Raw genomic sequence first — 19,944 nt, 5'->3', positions numbered from 1 at the left:
CACTTGTAAATTTGCTTACTTGGACTTTTCTTAGATTCATTTGAAATATATTTCTAGTTTAGGGAAGCAAATCCTTCTGTTTCAGGAAGTGCAAGCTGGCAAATGTACCAACAATGTAAGGAAGCGATGAGCAAATTAGAATAAAGTTAACCTTCTGACCGTGCCCTATCATATGCATTAACCAGCTCGTCTCATGTTTTTCAGCTCCTGAATGAACTAAGCGTGGTGGAAGCAGAGTTACTGTTGAAATCATCCAACCTGGCAGGAAATTACACAACTCAGCTGTGTCTGCACATAGTGGCCACGCTCAGGCGTTATCATGCTTGTCTAATATTAAATTCAGAACAAACAGCACAAGTTTTTGAAGGGTTTGTAATCTGTTCATTAAGACTGTATATAAATCAATTAATTCTAGGGATCATGGGCACAGCAGAGTTTATAGACTCTGTGCTACTATAGATGCTACATACATAAGCAACAGAGCATGCCATGATTTATTTTGTTTCCTTATGTAGCGCCATCATATTCCACAGTGATGTACAGACATCCTCACTGTCATCATTAAGTACAATCTACATTCATCACTTAGTACAATCTAGATTCATCATTGACTATAATCTACATTCACCATTGAGTATAATCTACATTCATCATTGAGTACAATCTAGATTCATCATTGACTATAATCTACATTCATCATTGACTATAATCTACATTCATCATTGAGTACAATCTACATTCATCATTGAGTATAATCTACATTCATCATTGAGTACAATCTACCTTCATCATTGAGTACAATCTACATTCATCATTGAGTACAATTTACATTCATCATTGAGTATAATCTACATTCATCATTGAGTACAATCTACAGTCATCATTGAGTACAATCTACATTCATCATTGAATACAATCTACATTCATCATTGAGTACAATTTACATTCATCATTGAGTATAATCTACATTCGTCATTGAGTACAATCTACCTTCATCATTGAGTACAATCTATATTCATCATTGAGTATAATCTACATTCATCATTGAGTACAATCTACATTCATCATTGAGTACAATTTACATTCATCATTGAGTACAATCTACATTCATCATTAAGTATAATCTACATTCATCATTGAGTACAATCTACATTCATCATTGAGTACAATCAACATTCATCATTGAGTACAATCTACATTCATCATTTATTACAATCTACATTCATCATTCAGTACAATCTACATTCATCATTGAGTACAATTTACATTCATCATTGAATACAATCTACATTCATCATTCACTACAATCTACATTCATCATTGAGTACAATCTACATTCATCATTGAGTACAATTTACATTCATCATTGAGTACAATCTACATTCATCATTCATTACAATCTACATTCATCATTGAGTACAATCTACATTCATCATTGAATACAATCTACATTCATCATTCACTACAATCTACATTCATCATTCACTACAATCTACATTCATCATTGAGTACAATCTACATTCATCATTGAGTACAATCTACATTCATCATTCACTACAATCTACATTCATCATTGAGTACAATCTACATTCATCATTGAGTACAATCTACATTCATCATTGAGTACAATCTACATTCATCATTCACTACAATCTACATTCATCATTGAGTACAATCTACATTCATCATTGAGTACAATCTACATTCATCATTGAGTTTAATCTACATTCATCATTGAGTACAATTTACATTCATCATTGAGTATAATCTACATTTATCATTGAGTACAATCTACATTTATCATTGAGTACAATCTACATTCATCATTGAGTACAATCTACATTCATCATTGAGTACAATCTACATTCATCATTGAGTATAATCTACATTCATCATTGAGTTTAATCTACATTCATCATTGAGTACAATTTACATTCATCATTGAGTACAATTTACATTCATCATTGAGTACAATCTACATTCATCATTCATTACAATCTACATTCATCATTGAGTACAATCTACATTCATCATTGAGTACAATCTACATTCATCATTGAATACAATCTACATTCATCATTCACTACAATCTACATTCATCATTCACTACAATCTACATTCATCATTGAGTACAATCTACATTCATCATTGAGTACAATCTACATTCATCATTCACTACAATCTACATTCATCATTGAGTACAATCTACATTCATCATTGAGTACAATCTACATTCATCATTGAGTACAATCTACATTCATCATTCACTACAATCTACATTCATCATTGAGTACAATCTACATTCATCATTGAGTACAATCTACATTCATCATTGAGTACAATCTACATTCATCATTGAGTACAATTTACATTCATCATTGAATACAATCTACATTCATAATTGAGTACAATCTACATTTATCATTGAGTACAATCTACATTTATCATTGAGTACAATCTACATTCATCATTGAGTACAATCTACATTCATCATTGAGTACAATCTACATTCATCATTGAGTACAATCTACATTCATCATTGAGTATAATCTACATTCATCATTGAGTTTAATCTACATTCATCATTGAGTACAATTTACATTCATCATTGAGTATAATCTACATTCATCATTGAGTACAATCTACATTCCCTATCAGTATGTTTTTGGAATGTGGGAGAAAAACCAGAGAACCTGAAGGAAATCCACACAAACAAGGAGAGAACATACAAACTCTTGCAGATGTTGTCCTTGGTGGAATTTAAACCCAGGAGGACCACAGCGCTGCAAAGCAACAGTGCTAACCACTGAGCCACAGTGCTGCTCATAATTTTCCTCAGGGCAGAGTCACACTTGCATATGGCATGTGTGGCACCCCAGGGTCTGGGAGCCACAGTAGTGTTGCCCTCTTCACCGGGGGTGATGCTATGCCTGGAGGCAAGGAGGGAGTTTCTCATGTTATGTATCTTAATATTCAACACTTCCTAACTCCTGGCCAGTAGGGGAGCTCAGAACCTGTTTGGAAGGGATCTTTCCTGTGGATACTGGCCTGGAGGAAGGGTTACACACACATACAGGAACATGAAGAGAAACACTGCAGTCGAGCAGGGGCAAGGAACAAGCACGGTCACTGAAAGAGAGCTGTCTCCCAAACTCTCCCAGGACCAGGCGCAGTAGCAGGACACCGGGGTCCTTGACTGTTGGGTGCTAAAGCCCCATCAATGAAGCCCGAATGGCTGGAGATTTCAAGTCCCCTGGCCCAAAGAAAGCCCAGAGGTAAAGCAGCACAATAGAGCCTGGGGCCACAGATACACAGGTGCGGTGCCCAGGACCGGTTCGTGCTGCCCGCCATAAGGGAGAGGACAAACAACAACTAGGAAGAGGGTCACTGTGCGGCTCCAAGCCACTGAGACTCACACACATTGCGCAACAAGGAAGGCCTCCAACCCACCTGGCAAGGTGAATCCCCTCATTGCTTCCAGGCTGACCGGACCCCCATCATCTTCTGGAACAGACTCCCGGGCCTGTACTAACAACTGCCAAGTAAACGTAAAGGAACTTACAGCCCCCTGTGTTGTCCAGTTATTACCGGTGTCTTCAGTCCTGCACCCCAATGTTAAATCACAGGCACTACCACTCCCATCCTCCCTGGGGCCTAGCTCTACCTGTGGAGAGCTGCAACAACTGAGCTGTGTCACCATCTGCCCCAGTAAAGAAAGAATTTCTGCAGTGGTGACTAATAACTGGCCACATACCACAGGTGGCGTCATGAATAACAACTCCCAACATCCCCATACTTATTGACACCGCCGGGGTCACAAAACCGGGCCAGGCCGCTGTGACATCCCAAACCGACACCGGCCCAATGACGAGTAACCCCCAAGACCCCGTGACAGTATATGATGTGACAGTATAAGATGCGATATGCTAATGACCCATGGCTCCCGCTCTGCTGCGAGGGTGAGCCGAGTGTCATGTGACTGTGATCCGATCCTGCGATTGGATCACAGGTGCGAAGGAGAGGGAGAGAGTAATCTCCCCATCTCCTTCATTGTCAGCTGATACGTATATATTGCGCTGTACACGGATGTCATCTGAGGGCAGTCCGATGGTTCACTCGCACCAAAAGACTTGTATGGGTGTGAGTGATGAGAGACTCGCAGAAAATTACAGCTTAGGCCAGTTTCACACATCATTCTTTTTGCCGGTTTGGCGGATCCGGCGCGCTCCCGTACAGTTAATACAGTACAATGACAGCGCAACAAGCGCCGGTCACATGCTGTCATGTGACCGGCGCATGTGACCCGGAAGTTACAGCGCTGTCATTGTACTGTATTCACTGTACGAGAGCGAGCCGGATCCGCCAAACCGGCAAAAAGAAGGATGTGTGAAATTGGCCTTACTGCGATTTTTTTCCTCATTCCGATTAAAGCTGAAGAAAACCTTGCAGATCTGAGCTGCATATACCTCAATTAACAAATAGATGGAGGAACCCAATTATCAAAAAACCATAAAGAAAATTCCTATATTAAAATTACCAAAATTTTATTAGTCATTTACTAAAAAACTGTCAGTGCAGTCAGAAATAGAATAGCCACTTAAAAGTGGTTGGACGGGTGTAAGGGACAAAGTGCGCCAGATGTCGATATTCAGGATTTTCAATATATATAGGAGGGATGGGGCCTATCCTAGCCCTATGAATGTCCCCTACCTACCAGCGGAGTGTAAACACCCTAACACTTGGTGCCCCCGCTCCTCGGCGGCTGTCCCTCACTGTCCCTCCAACCACTAAACCACCATCACCATATAGTGTGTGTGCAGAAAAGTGCAGTCAAAAAAACTATAATAGTCTGGATAGCCACTCTATAGGTTAAATACAGATCAAAAACAGTGGTTCCCCAGTCAGAGTAACCACTCTATAGAGTCATTATTTAAATTAGATTACATTAATCCCTTCCAGGATAAATAGGCAATGCTTCCATCCTACAGGACATGTCAGTACAAATACAATTTAGTGCCTAGGCACCTGCACACCTGTCTCAGGTCATCATATTAGTCATCTCAATTTGATGAAAGTACTTATCATATCGTTTGTCATCTCATCTCAACGCGTTTCTCCCTCAGGATGTCTGGGGGTTCATCAGGAGATGTTCAGTCTCTACAGCCGATATCACAATGGAGGTACGGTTGTTGTGCCTGATGGCGTCACTGGGGACCACATGAATCTGGGTCCTATCCCATTAATGGTAACAGAAATAATGCCTCATCAGGCCGTACACCACCACCCCTTTTATCAACTCGGTCAAAGCCGTGTAGCCCCGCCCCCATGAGGCTTACCGTCCTTATTTCTATAAACCGCCGCGCTATATTGCCGGCGGTCACTTCCGGTATGAGACCCTGTGACGTATGACAGGAAATCAATATTCCCCACCAGGCCTTGCTCACACCAACAGGCCTCCGACGTCACACCGGAAGTTACGACGTGTGGAACGCACACTGCGTTCCACTTGTAAAGAACGCCCCTACAGGAAATCAATATTTCCCACCAGGACCTGCTCACACTTCCAAACATCCGACATAACACCGGAGGTTACGAAGTGTGGAACGCAAACTGCGTTCCACTTGTAAAGAACGCCCTCACAGCAGCCAAAGGGTCATATGTAGTGGGAGGGTGATTAGTTAGTCACGGACTGAGGAGTCTTATCGGGCTATTCATAGCAATAAGGAAATAGATACAGTGCGATATTGTTAACTCGCCACAACATTAACCATTGCTCATCCTATAGGGACAATAAGCACTTAGGCATCTCTTCCCGCTCCACTCAATAACTCATCACATGACAATAGAAGAAAAGAAGGTTCCCAAAAATACACCAAGAATAGTTTCAAAAAAGAATCATATAAAATCATATAAAACTGGTGAAGTTTAATTGTTCATTAATCCCGTCCGGTCACATACTGCGCAACAGGTAAATCCACCTGGTTTCCCTCTGGAGAATTAACCTATTCCAGTCGCCCAGTCTCTCATGTTTCTGGACGGTCTCAATTGCTTTGAATAGGACACTTTTTGTATCTCCATTGTGACATTGGACTATATGCCGGGCTAGAGCAGTATCTCTTTTGTGGAGAATGTCCCCTATGTGCTCCCCTATCCTTACTCTTAGCTCTCTTTTAGTTTTGCCCACATAGTTTTTGGGACATTGACAAGTACACATGTAGACCACTCCCGTGGTCTTACAGTTTGCAAAATCCCTATTGGAGAAAACTCTCCCTGTCGCTGCACTTGTGAAAGTGAAAGCCCTTTCTCGGATCTAAAACCTAAAAGCTTACGATTACCACCATTGGGGGAATGTAGCAATATTGACATATTTGCTAAACTAGTCTCGGCTGAGATCAGTAAAATTAACCCAAGAAGGGGTAGATCTGAGACCAATCTTGGATCTCTGGAGAGGGAAGCACTGTTGTCTCTAGAAAAAAAAATAGAAACATCGTAATTAAGCCCTCCGATAAAGGAGGGAACACTGTGATTCTTGATGTAGAAAAGTATAGGGATATGTGCTTTTCTATTCTCCATAATTCTGTGACCTATGAGATACTGAGGGGGGACCCCACAAAAGACTATGCCTGTAAACTATTGGAGATTTTAACACAGGCATTGGATGACATGCTAATCTCCAAGAGTGAATTAGACTTTATGTATCCTAAACATCCGAGAATAGCAACATTCTATTCACTTCCTAAGATACATAAAGGCTATGTGCCATTAAAAGGCCGGCCTATAGTTTCGGGCATAGAGGCACTGTGTCAGAATGTTAGTGTTTATTTGGACAAACTTTAGCGCCCGTTCGTAACATCTCTGCCATCATACATTAGGGACACTGCTGACCTTATTGGGAAGTTGGAAGGAATTTGTTTGAAACAGGGCACCATCTTAACATCTATAGATGTGGAAGCCCTGTACAGCAGTATCCCTCATGAGAAGGGCATTGAGGTAGTAGAGTACTTCCTAAAGAGCAGGGGGAGTCATTTTGGATCCCATAACATCTTAATCATCAAATTGTTGAGGTTTGTCCTAGGACACAACTACTTCCTGTTTAACAGGAAGTTCTACCACCAACTCAGGGGCACAGTGATGGGGAGCCCCTGTGCTCCCACATACGCTAATTTGCTCCTGGGTTGGTGGGAGGACACAGTTGTTTTTAGGGATGAGGATGTCATCTGGACCCCCAGGATTCTGTTCTGGGGGAGGTACATTGATGACATCCTCATCCTTTGGTCGGGTGACCAACACTCCTTCAGGGCTTTTGTTGAACATCTAAATTTGAATAACCTGAACCTTAGGTTTACCTCGGAGATAGAGGGAGATAGGATTTCCTTTTTGGATTTGTATATCAAGAGAAATCAGGACGGCTATTTGGACACTACCATTTATAGGAAACCCACGGCAACCAATAACTTGCTATGGTGGGAGAGCTGTCACCCCACAAGCCTGAAGAGAGGGATCCCTAAGGGACAGTTCCTCTGACTTCGGAGGAACTGTTCTAGTTTGGGAGATTTTCAGGCACAATCTAATAACCTTAAGCATAGGTTCAGAGATAGAGGCTACCCAATGGGAGTGATTGATAAGGCATATAGGTTCGCAAAAGGAAAAAACAGGACAGAGCTAATTGTGCCCCGTCAGAAAACACAGAATGATGGGATGACGAGACTGATTGGGACATATGACGATCAAACGGATAGGATTATGGACATTTTGAGGCGACATTGGGACATTTTACGGGCAGACCCAGACCTGGTAGACACTCTAACCACAAAGCCCTCAGTCACTTTTAGGAGGGGGAGGTCAATAAGGGACCATTTGGTCCACAGTCATTTTGAGCAGCCAAAAATGGCAGGGACATGGTTAGACAGGAGACCTATTGGGACCTTTAGGTGTGGGTCCTGTAGTTTCTGCAGATTTATTGACCCTTCAAAAACTTTCACAAGTGCAGCGACAGGGAGAGTTTTCTCCAATAGGGATTTTGCAAACTGTAAGACCACGGGAGTGGTCTACATGTGTACTTGTCAATGTCCCAAAAACTATGTGGGCAAAACTAAAAGAGAGCTAAGAGTAAGGATAGGGGAGCACATAGGGGACATCCTCCACAAAAGAGATACTGCTCTAGCCCGGCATATAGTCCGATGTCACAATGGAGATACAAAAAGTGTCCTATTCAAAGCAATTGAGACCGTCCAGAAACATGAGAGACTGGGCGACTGGAATAGGTTAATTCTCCAGAGGGAAACCAGGTGGATTTACCTGTTGCGCAGTATGTGCCCGGACGGGATTAATGAACAATTAAACTTCACCAGTTTTATATGATTTTATATGATTCTTTTTTGAAACTATTCTTGGTGTATTTTTGGGAACCTTCTTTTCTTCTATTGTCATGTGATGAGTTATTGAGTGGAGCGGGAAGAGATGCCTAAGTGCTTATTGTCCCTATAGGACGAGCAATGGTTAATGTTGTGGCGAGTTAACAATATCGCACTGTATCTATTTCCTTATTGCTATGAATAGCCCAATAAGACTCGTCAGTCCGTGACTAACTAATCACCCTCCCACTACATATGACCCTTTGGCTGCTGTGAGGGCGTTCTTTACAAGTGGAACGCAGTTTGCGTTCCACACTTCGTAACCTCCGGTGTTATGTCGGATGTTTGGAAGTGTGAGCAGGTCCTGGTGGGGAATATTGATTTCCTGTAGGGGCGTTCTTTACAAGTGGAACGCAGTGTGCGTTCCACACGTCGTAACTTCCGGTGTGACGTCGGAGGCCTGTTGGTGTGAGCAAGGCCTGGTGGGGAATATTGATTTCCTGTCATACGTCACAGGGTCTCATACCGGAAGTGACCGCCGGCAATATGGCGCGGCGGTTTAAAGAAATAAGGACAGTAAGCCTCATGGGGGCGGGGCTACACGGCTTTGACCGAGTTGATAAAATGGGTGGTGGTGTACGGCCTGATGAGGCATTATTTCTGTTACCATTAATGGGATAGGACACAGATTCATGTGGTCCCCAGTGACGCCATCAGGCACAACAACCGTACCTCCATTGTGATATCGGCTGTAGAGACTGAACATCTCCTGATGAACCCCCAGACATCCTGAGGGAGAAATGCGTTGAGATGAGATCACAAACGATATAAGTACTTTCATCAAATTGAGATGACTAATATGATGACCTGAGACAGGTGTGCAGGTGCCTAGGCACTAAATTGTATTTGTACTGACATGTCCTGTAGGATGGAAGCATTGCCTATTTATCCTGGAAGGGATTAATGTAATCTAATTTAAATAATGACTCTATAGAGTGGTTACTCTGACTGGGGAACCACTGTTTTTGATCTGTATTTAACCTATAGAGTGGCTATCCAGACTATTATAGTTTTTTTGACTGCACTTTTCTGCACACACACTATATGGTGATGGTGGTTTAGTGGTTGGAGGGACAGTGAGGGACAGCCGCCGAGGAGCGGGGGCACCAAGTGTTAGGGTGTTTACACTCCGCTGGTAGGTAGGGGACATTCATAGGGCTAGGATAGGCCCCATCCCTCCTATATATATTGAAAATCCTGAATATCGACATCTGGCGCACTTTGTCCCTTACACCCGTCCAACCACTTTTAAGTGGCTATTCTATTTCTGACTGCACTGACAGTTTTTTAGCAAATGACTAATAAAATTTTGGTAATTTTAATATAGATCTGAGCTGCAGCATTGTCTTATATGGGGCCGTGTGAATTGTCAGATTTTCTTTCCTTGCACTCATGGGAGTCATACGCAAGTGTGACTCTGCCCTTAGACTCAGTTTTGACCCCATGCAATATTTTTTATGAGAGTCCTATTATGATCTTGGGGAAAATAAAGCCATAAAAATGGCCATGTGAACCCTTGACATTAGTATCACTGTAAGGTTTAATATACTCCCATTTTTTTAGGTAGGTGGTATATCTACATCTAAACATCTATATCTATAGTGTTGAGGGATATGTTGGTGCTATATAAATGAAGTTATTTTTGTTTATGATTATATCTAGGAATTAAAAGATAAAATTTCCCACAATTCTATGTAGCAGACCTCTGATGAAAATTTATGTTTGGCATTAGCCTACTGAGTCCCTGTGTATATACTTTTTTATGTTCTACTGGAATGTGGGGGCTATAAAAATGTTCAGAACTAAACCCTACAAATACTAATCCTTTTTTTATGGTTATAGTCAGATATAGATATCAAAAGATTGTTTGTATCCATCACAAGGAAAATAAGACAAAAATGTTATGACTAGGGATGAGCGAACCCAAACTGTGAAGTTCAGTGTCTGGACCGAACACCTTGTGTCCAGTACTGAACACAGACTTTTGACTATATGTCCAGTTTCTGTTCAGGTTTGTCACCCGAATAAAGCTTGTTGAAATGTTGCAGAGCAGCTAATCAGCAAGCTTTTATGCTGTGAGCACTTCTGGAGCCATCGCAGCCATGCCATGTATTGGCATGGCTGTTATTAGCCGACACACCCCATGACTCGCCATTTTGCATTGCCTAGAATAGAGGAATAGAGAGAGTACGCTATTGGAGTGAGGGACAGGAATAGGTGCATATTGTCAAAAAAACAAATACAGTTTGGCGGCATAGTAGGGGCCATAAAACTGTATGTAGGCCAATTATACTTCATAGAGGGCTGTGTAGGGGTCATAGTTGGGGATCTTACTGTATCAGGGTCACTATTCATTGCTGAGGTAGTTGAATGGGGGTACGGTAGGGCCATCATACTGTGCATGTGGAGGAATTTACTGTGGGGTGTCATACAGTGTTTGTGGGGCACTTTTGTTGCCATCATACTTTATAGCTGAAATAAAAGGGATACCTAGGGACTACAGTAGGAGGAAAATTACTTGGTAAGGGCTGTAAAGTTGTGTAATATGCTCTTCTGTGACCCAGTCAAATATTACTAATATTTAGGGGTTTTTTGGGGAGGGGGCCCAATTAGAAATTCTACTATGGGGTCCCATGATGTCTATGTGTGTCTCTGGAAGTATAAAAGTAAGATCAGGGACCTTAGATGAGAACTCCCCACTCCAGTGGTAAAAAAAACCAAAAACCCTGGAGAAGTGCTTTAAGAAGTGTATTACTTTGTATTATATCCTATTAGCACATTTTATAACACAATTGGTGGCCTTATATTTATTTCTATGTAGCTACAAAGTGAGCCCCGAGAATGATCTTCTCGGGTGGGCCCAGTGTACTCCAGTCCAACGCTGGGAGTGTCTGTTAAGCGACATTCACCTCTTTGCACTTCCATTCAGGTACTGGAGTGAGAGTTTTGGAGCACAGAACACCATGGTTCGTCATGCATTAGATGAGGGAGGCATTCTGCCCCCATTCTGTTTTAGCTCCGCCCATTTTGTCAGAGCTGGGAGGACCAGGAATGAAAACACTAAAAGTTGCAAAATTTAGGCACAACTCTGAGGTTCGCCTAAATTTTGGTACTTTTCAGAACTTTAACGCTAGAATTATGACATGAAAGCTTCGATGAATTGGGCCTTAAGTATTCACTTGTAATCAGTAAACATTTCTCTGCCTGGTAAAGGAATAAAAAAGAGAACACTCTGAGTCTAGTAATAAGATATGTTGCATTTTGGGTTTTATGTAATAGTATAATACATTTTATAGAATTTTACAGCTGGGTTCTTTTCTCTTTGTAGGTTGTGTGGTGTGGTCAAGCATGTAGTCAATCCATCAGAATGCTCCTCTCCAGAACGCTGTATTTTGGCCTATTTATATGACCTCTATGTATCATGTAGTCATTTAAGAAGTAAATTTGGAGATCTTTTCAGGTAAGTGTAAACAATACCATATACATAACATTATAAAATATCAGATCACAGTCAAAAGAGAAAAAAAAACCTTACGAAATCAGCAACAGCATCCTTCATTTATGGCAGTAAACAGAGATGAAAGTACGCGAGGCATTACCCCATCCACCTTCTTTTGTAGATCTGGGCTGAGCTTCTCCAGTCTGAGTCTACAATGTCTTCCGGAAATGACTATTCCACATTTCTGCAAGTGAACCGCCACTTGGCATAATACTAATCTATAGCCGTAACCCCCATTACGAGACCTCCATCCTCTCTGCTGGATTTTGTTGGGCTTTTTCATTAGCTGCATAAACAAACAAGTAATTCTGTTTTGCTTGGTTGCTGAGGTCTTGAAAACTATGTTCAATTAAGTGTTTACATAAGTAAATGGATATTTAGAGTTGTTTAGAGAAGTGTATAATCAACAGAAAATCCCAACTAAAAGTTATGGACAAATACCAAGAAACCTGGGAATGCATGGTCACCACCAAATAAAACAGAACAAAATGTGATATCCTCTCAAGGATGGCTTATTCATTGCAATCACTATACAAACAGAAGTTCAGCCAAAACAGCCCCGGCTCACTTGTGGACACCTGGCTCATCATCCACCTGCACAAAAAGAGCTTAGTTAGGTTCTTGGTGGAACCAGACTTTACCGGTATATGCTCCTCTATACTTTTTTTTGCATCCAGTGATTTATAGCACGAACATGGCAAAATTTCATAAAGAAACAGTATGGTACTTAGTAATTTAAAAAAAAAAAGTTCCTTAGAAAACATGTGGTCTTCCCATTTCTATTAACAGTATGTGCATACCATGTCATTTTGTTTTAGGTGGATTCCACTTGTAATATCCCTGAAATAAGAACTAAAATTAACAATGTTACAAGGAATGAAAACAAAGCACAACAATCTAAAAACTCGTTGCTGTGCATATATTCCTTTTTTTTTTTCACTTCTTGCTTCAGACTTTGAAAGCCAGGATGTGGTCATCAGAATTAGTATTTCTATTCATTCTTTGGTCTAAATAAAGACACTATAGAAAAAGCACTGCCAGCGTTTTCCTGAAGCATCTTCACCTGAGAAAACTATTCTGCTAGGCAGATATACTGGAATCTTACCAACACCATGTGCACATGCCCTTAGTATGTAATGGAAGACTAAGTTCACTGTTGTTGAAGTGACTAGAGATGAGCGGACCCGTGGAAGTTCGGTTTCGCATGATTTGCCAAACTTTGAATTAAGTTTGGTTTGGGAACTGAACTTGACCTGAAACCCAGTAGAAGTCACTATTGGGGCAGCTCAGGTCTCCCACATGCAGCCAGCCATAAACAAATCACATCTGGGGGAGGGTGGGTGTCACGGGGAATCCGGGTAACAGAAGAGGGACCTCTAAGCTGACCCTCAAACTAGGGACCCTACACTGTCCTTTATCCCATAGGTATGCTTGATGATAGCTAGGTCTGGGCTGCCAGCATGACACTAACTTCTGTATAAGCCCTGATCTTACACCCCCTCTCCCCCACCCCAGGAGATGGACAGGACCAGAGACGCAAACCCCACAAATAACACAGACAGGGGAAAGAACCAAAACTCATATACACTGCAATCAAACACAAGGGAGAAACAATACAAACCCAGGAGGAAATAAAAAATAGGAAGGAAATAAACTAACAATGGGGATATTTCCACACCACTCAGAAAAGCACACGACAGATCACGATTCTCTGGATCACTGCAATAAGGACCGATATTGCAGAAGCAACACTGAGCTATATTCAGCAATAAGTAACTGGATTCAGAATCCTATAAAGAATGAAGGCGGCTGTGAATGTGAATGCTGTTGATTACCAGCTCTTAGCAACAGTTCTCAGTTGTCAGGAATTACCTCCTGCTGGACTGGAGAGCAGTGAAGCAAAACCCAGCTGACACCCGAGTCAGGCTGTACAACTAAAGGGGGCTTTACACGCTACGATACTGTTAATGTTTTATCGTCGGGGCCACGTCGTTAGTGACGCACATCCGGCGTCATTAACGGTATCGCAGTGTGTAACACTTAACAGCGACCTTAAACATCCTCCAAAGTGGTGAAAATTGTTCACCATGGAGAGGTCGTCCTAAAACCAAAAATTGTTAATGGTTGTTTCTAGATGTTGTTCCTCGTTCCTGCGGCAGCACACATCACTGTGTGTGACATCGCAGGAGCGAGGAACCTCACCTTACCTGCGTCCTGCCCGCAATGAGGAAGGAAGGACGTGGGCGGGATGTTCGTCCCGCTCATCTCCGCCCCTCCGCTTTGATTGGCCGGCCGTTTAGTGACGTCGCGGTGACATCGCCGTGATGCCGAATGCAGCTCCGCATTGAGGGAGGGATTGTTCGGCAGTCACAGCGACACCACCGACCAGGTAAGTGCATGTGACGCTGCCGTAGCGATAATGTTCGCTGCGGCAGCGATCACACGATATCTCATGCACGACAGGGGCGGGTGATAGCGTGTAAAGCCACCTAAAGAGAACTCTACGGTGTGTACATAGTCCGACGTCGCACTGACATACAGCAAGTGCAAAGCACATGACAGCAGGGTTTTTCCATTTTTTTAGTGCACAGTACATCCGATCACGCTGCTGTTACCCCCTCAAACATTGCACGCAGCTCGCACTTTGCTAAGCACCGAGCGTACCCGAGCACAGCGTTGCTCACGTCAGTGGGATTCGTCCATAAAGCACCTGAACTCCAAACCTCGGGTTCGCTCATCTCTAGAAGGAACTTTTTTACACTATACATTTAGCATTTGCTTTTACAGCAGCTTAAGATTATAAAGTTACCTACCTGTTCTTTATACAAATGATGATTACAATATTTCTTGACTTGCTCTAACACCTGAAAATAATTCTTTACACATGTTTATTGGCAACTTGTGCTATGTATTTTCTTTGCTGTCCCTAAAATACCTGGTCACAGCTCAACATCCTTTATTTTTCCGCTCCAGCTGCTGTTTGATTTAGAGCAGCAGATGAACGTTCACCACAGACATATTTCCAAAACTGAACATAGCCAAATAGTTTGCAATTTTCTATTTCCTGAATTAAAAAAAAAATGAAGAAATTAACGTTGATTAGTTTAATAAGTTCCTGAATTAAAAACAGATTTTCATTTTTTACATAATACATGGTTGATGATAGGCTGCAAGATTGTTACTTGGCACAGCACATGCAAATAGGTTTAAGAACATCTGCACTGCTCTAATTACAGTAAGACATTTTCCTGTCATTTTTACTTTTTCTTATTTATTCAGATCCAATTTTACCATACCATCCTGAACAACAAAAAATGTAGAAACAATAATAAAGAATGAACAGCAAAAAGAACAATGAAATAACAAATATTTTCAGTCATTGAACAAAAAAACCCCAAATGCTCCTGTGATGGGGTCCTTCTCCTATATCACATAATCAACAGAGCGAGAGATGAGTGAGCAATCCAAAGAACATTTATTCCAAGCAAACCAAACGGTCCATAGCATAATCCACAAAACAGAGAGTAAAATTTCGTCCAGAAACACAAATATAGTCCAGTAAGCGATAAATGTCCAGGTCTCTCTGAGAAGCCGCATCTTCTCCCAGAGGATCAATCCTTCTCTCTTCAAGTTCTCAAACAGACTGCCCAATTCTTCAGGTAAGCAGAGAGTTTAGGTGGACCCAGGTCCCCTCTCCCACACCGAGGGACAGAAGTGTTTCAAGGAGTTATAACCCTGCAGACAGGATAAACAATACATCGAATAGACAGCCCACCACGCCCAAAACATGAACCCACACAAAATGGTACATAACCCACAATATCCCACCATCACAACCTCTCCCTCCTTTTTAATAAGTGAGTATGCCATGAGGTCTACATAGACCTCTGGCCACCTCACTTAAGTCCATGTTGCTCAGCCGTGGATAGTCCCTTGTACAGCGGTAGGGTTGGAAGGACAAGCTTCCCTTTGTAACCTTCTTCACTCAAACTGTGTTTCCTGTACCCACAAATCGGCATTGTAGATCTCCCACATAATTTCCTAGGAGAATATCTGCAGGCAGGCTGCTCATCACCCCAACCACATATCGCTTGACCCCAAAGCCAAAGTCCAGATCTACAGTTGTCTTTGGGATATTCCTACTTTGTCCTACAGCCAATTCAATAACAGTCCCTGGTCCATGATGTATTGCCTCTGGACGAACCACCCGGGGATCAGCTATTGTGAGAAATGCCCCGGAATCACAAAATCCAATGACTCTCTGTCCATCCAGCACAAACTCCTGTAAGTGTTTACTTTGCTGTTAAGAGGAACTTGGTGCTATGGCTCGCACTCCATAAACCCCTAGTGGTCGACCACGAGTGTCTGAGTCATTAGGAAAGTCAACTTGAAGGGGTGAGATTTCTTTCGCATTTGTATTTGGCTGTAGAGAATGAACAGGTTGATTTGGTGCTAGATCATTCCTCAATCGACCAGCAGGGCAAGTGTTTTGTGAATGCCCAGGCTGCCCACATCGATAACATCTGCGCTGCATCATACTCCTTCCAATGTGCATTCTGGAGAAGGCAGTAGGAGAACCTGCTGACAAAGGCCGGAGGCCATACGCTCCAACAGGGGCATCAATGGTGCAGGGGTCAGCGGTACACTTCAGCGGAGGTGGTAGTAACTTTTCCTCAGGCGGGATGGAATGCACAAAGTGCACCAGACGAGGTGGAGGTGTGTGGGGCTCCCTCCGAGTCTTTGGGGGACAGCTGGATTGCAGGTGCCCAGGTTGCCCGCACCCATAACATCTCCTCTCTGTGGTTCCCACAGGGCGTGGTCAGAACTATTGGGGCCCAGGATTGTGAGCCATGGTTGTTATCAGTTGTTATCTACCAGTCTACGGCTGGTTGGAAGAGCAGATATAACTGGAGAGGACCGGGGCGGAGAAGCAAGCTGTGGCTTATTGTCCAGAAGCCCCCTCCATTGTAGTCGGATAGTAAGGGCCTCATCGGCCAGGGCTGCAGCTCTATCCAAGGTGCACGGCGTGCGCTCTCAGACACATTCCTGTATTTCTGAGGGAGGGACACTTGTAAAGAAATTGTTCTATAAGAAATACCTGCATAACGTCTTCCACAGTGAAGGCATTTTCTGCTTCCAGACCATCTCCGACATGCCTGAGACATTCACAAATATAGTCTAGTAAGCGATTAATGTCCAGGTCTCTCTGAGAAGCTGCAGCTTCTCCCAGAGGATCAATCCTTCTCTCTTCAAGTTATCAAACAGACTGCCCAATTCTTCAGGTAAGGAGAGAGTTTGGGTGGATCACAGGCCCCTTCTCCCACACCTAGGGACAGAAGTGCTTCAAGAAGTTATAACCCTGCACACAGGATAAACAATACATTGAATAGACAGCCCACCACACCCAAAACATAAACACAGAAATGCATTAAACATGTCTAGTTTTAATACTATTACTATTTTTTTTTATAATGTCAGATATTTTACAAATGTAGCAATTGTTAACTTGACAGTTAAAATGTTACATACCATAAGGGAGCATACATCTGGTTATTTAGCACAGCGGAAGGCATTAGAAATGTCACAATAAGGTTTGTATCTTCATAGTGTCATAATCCACATAGTGTCAATCAACATTTGCTACATCTGTAGATAACTAAACAAGTAGCATTCGTCACCTATCCATTATAAGAGTTTGCATAGAAGCATAAAAGTACTCAAAGAAGGGTAAATAAAATATGTATATGTGCCGCCCCACGCGTCAGCAGCCGAGCTGCTCGGATCCAGATCCGCGGTGGCTCGAGGGGCGTCCGGACCTGGGGGTCATGCGGCCACTCGAATTAAGGGGATATTTACAGGGGATGGTGTATTTACAGTTCGTGACATCACCCGTGGTGTGTGGTAAGGTGAAGTACCACCGCTGCAGCTGGGGAGTAACCGATGGCGATGAAGTGGGCAGCCAGGTGTTTAACCCCTCCACGGGTAGGGGGTAATGCCCCGGGACTCGGTGATGGTGACAGGGATGTGCCGTTGGGGAGGTAAGGGTCACTTGCGTACTCACTCAGTCCAATAATACTGACCGACAACTTAGTAAACCAAAGTTCTGGACACCGCTGCCGCTGAGGGAGAGGACGTTTGGGTCCAGTTTCTGCTGGTGTTGCCTCATGATCTGTGACCTTTCCCTTGGCACATTGTTCTCTTAGTTGGCCCCTATAGCTTGAAACTAGTCGGGTCGCTAACTGAGAGAGCTTTCTCTCAGGGTTAACACTTGGGATTTCCTGGACTGTTTTATTGGAAAGTCCAATCCCCCTCGTTGCGCTAGTACCCCGATTTTGGAGCGGGTGGAGAACGGATCTTGAAGGCTCCGTTCTCGTTGGGTGAATTGTCAGGTTGCCTGAAGCTACTCCCTGACCTAGGTTCCACGTACCCCGTCGTGCCCTGGTCCCAGCCAGGTGATGGTACAAGGCTGCCGGCTGTCCTCCACGACATTACCGTTCCCCTTGTCACGATCCTCTGCGACTGGGGGTCTAGCTCCTACCAGGCCCAGACCAACGTCTGCTACCTAGTACTTTCAAGGAGCCTAGCTCCTGACCTCCTCTCTCCTTCACTTCCAACACTACACTGGTCTACTCCTGACACTCCTGACCTCCCCTTAACCAACGCCCCAAGTGGGCGACCCTATTCCACTCAGCCCATCCACTGGTGTGTCTGGTGGGTGTGGTGCAGAGTGTTCCTAGGATTTTGATTAGCTAGTTTTGGAAATACCATTAGTTAGGGACCTGTAACCAAGGAGGAGGTGGATATTGCACAGAAGGGCAGATTGCACAATACCCTGTGACGACCTGATAGGCCAGGGCGTCTCATATACAGGTACAGATCATATATTGTTTCTACAGCATGTACCTTACTAGAAACATTAAAAATATCTTTATTCAATTATTTAAAAACACACCTAGATAAACTATCTGCAAAGGACAAACATATACATATATATTAATTGTTCAAAAATAAGGTATCAGAAAGGAGCCTATACATATGTAAGGTCATACATCTACTCCCAACAGATCCCCTAATGGCAGGTCCCCTGTCAACATACCCATAGCTACATATTTAATTTCTTGTTTATTGATTGATTTTTATCATTGATGGAACTGTGGGTATTACTGCACTCCATTAGGTCTCCTGTTTTGCTTGTTGGAACGCATCCCACATACTTGCTGGGGAACGCTTCTGCACTCCACTGTTTATCTATTCTGACTAAGAGGTTAAGGGCGCCTTGTTATTGGTGGTTGAGGCTCAATTCATCCACTAGACAGGGGAAGAGTTATGATGCAATGCAATACCTCCTATCTATGGAACACATGTGTGCTACACTAACCCCTTCTGGTCATGAGTCTCGGGAGCCCTGTATATGATATGAGTAAGTCCTGGTGTGCCCCAGCTATTCCATGCAGAGGGATGGTATTTGGCAGGTAAGTGCCATCCATATGATCACTAGTGAATGGGGATGCATGGATTTAATTCCTATTGGAAAGGGTTGTTAATAATTAACTTTTCTACATGTGATTGTGCTCAACTGCAGTCTCCTGATGAACCCCAATAACTAGGTGGGGGGCGAAACGCGTTGAGCAATGGAGGAGCTTCATGACACTTTTCTGTATTTTTGGTATCAGCCCCACGGCGCCATAAATTGATGACTCTTTTTGTTGTGCGAAAATAGCAGATAAGTATTATAAATATTATCTTTCCTTAATAGGGTCATATGGTGTTACACATACAGGATTCTGTCTTCTAGACTAGTCATATTCCATTTTGTGATAGGCTTGGGAGATCAGGGTCTGTTATACAGATAGCCATCAAATAATTGGGGCACCACGTTGCTAATTTAGTGTGCTAAGCCTCCATTAATAGGTAGGGTATTTACCCACTTAAGTTAGCTGGCCCCCAAATACGTATTCACTTACCTAGGTGCTCCTTTCTGATCCTTTATTTTTGAGCAATTAATAATATATGTTTATGTATATGTTTGTC

At 42.8% G+C, this 19,944-nt stretch overlaps 1 protein-coding gene across 3 annotated transcripts in view; it reads left to right on the top strand.

Moving 5' to 3' along the window:
- The window catches only part of MED12L (mediator complex subunit 12L), a 1,012,447-nt gene that overhangs the window by 777,885 nt on the left and 214,618 nt on the right, over positions 1-19,944 (top strand). For all 3 annotated transcript variants that reach the window (XM_075340741.1, XM_075340740.1, XM_075340739.1), the window contains exons 20-21: positions 205-368; positions 11,743-11,874. In XM_075340741.1, coding sequence (XP_075196856.1) covers positions 205-368; positions 11,743-11,874 — 296 coding nt within the window. The remainder of the gene's footprint in view (positions 1-204; positions 369-11,742; positions 11,875-19,944) is intronic.

This window comes from Anomaloglossus baeobatrachus, chromosome 3 (genome assembly GCF_048569485.1).
Source record: "Anomaloglossus baeobatrachus isolate aAnoBae1 chromosome 3, aAnoBae1.hap1, whole genome shotgun sequence".
Lineage (NCBI taxonomy): Eukaryota > Metazoa > Chordata > Amphibia > Anura > Aromobatidae > Anomaloglossus > Anomaloglossus baeobatrachus.
Note: the sequence above shows the minus strand (reverse complement) of the source record. Positions and strands in the feature narration are given on the sequence as shown.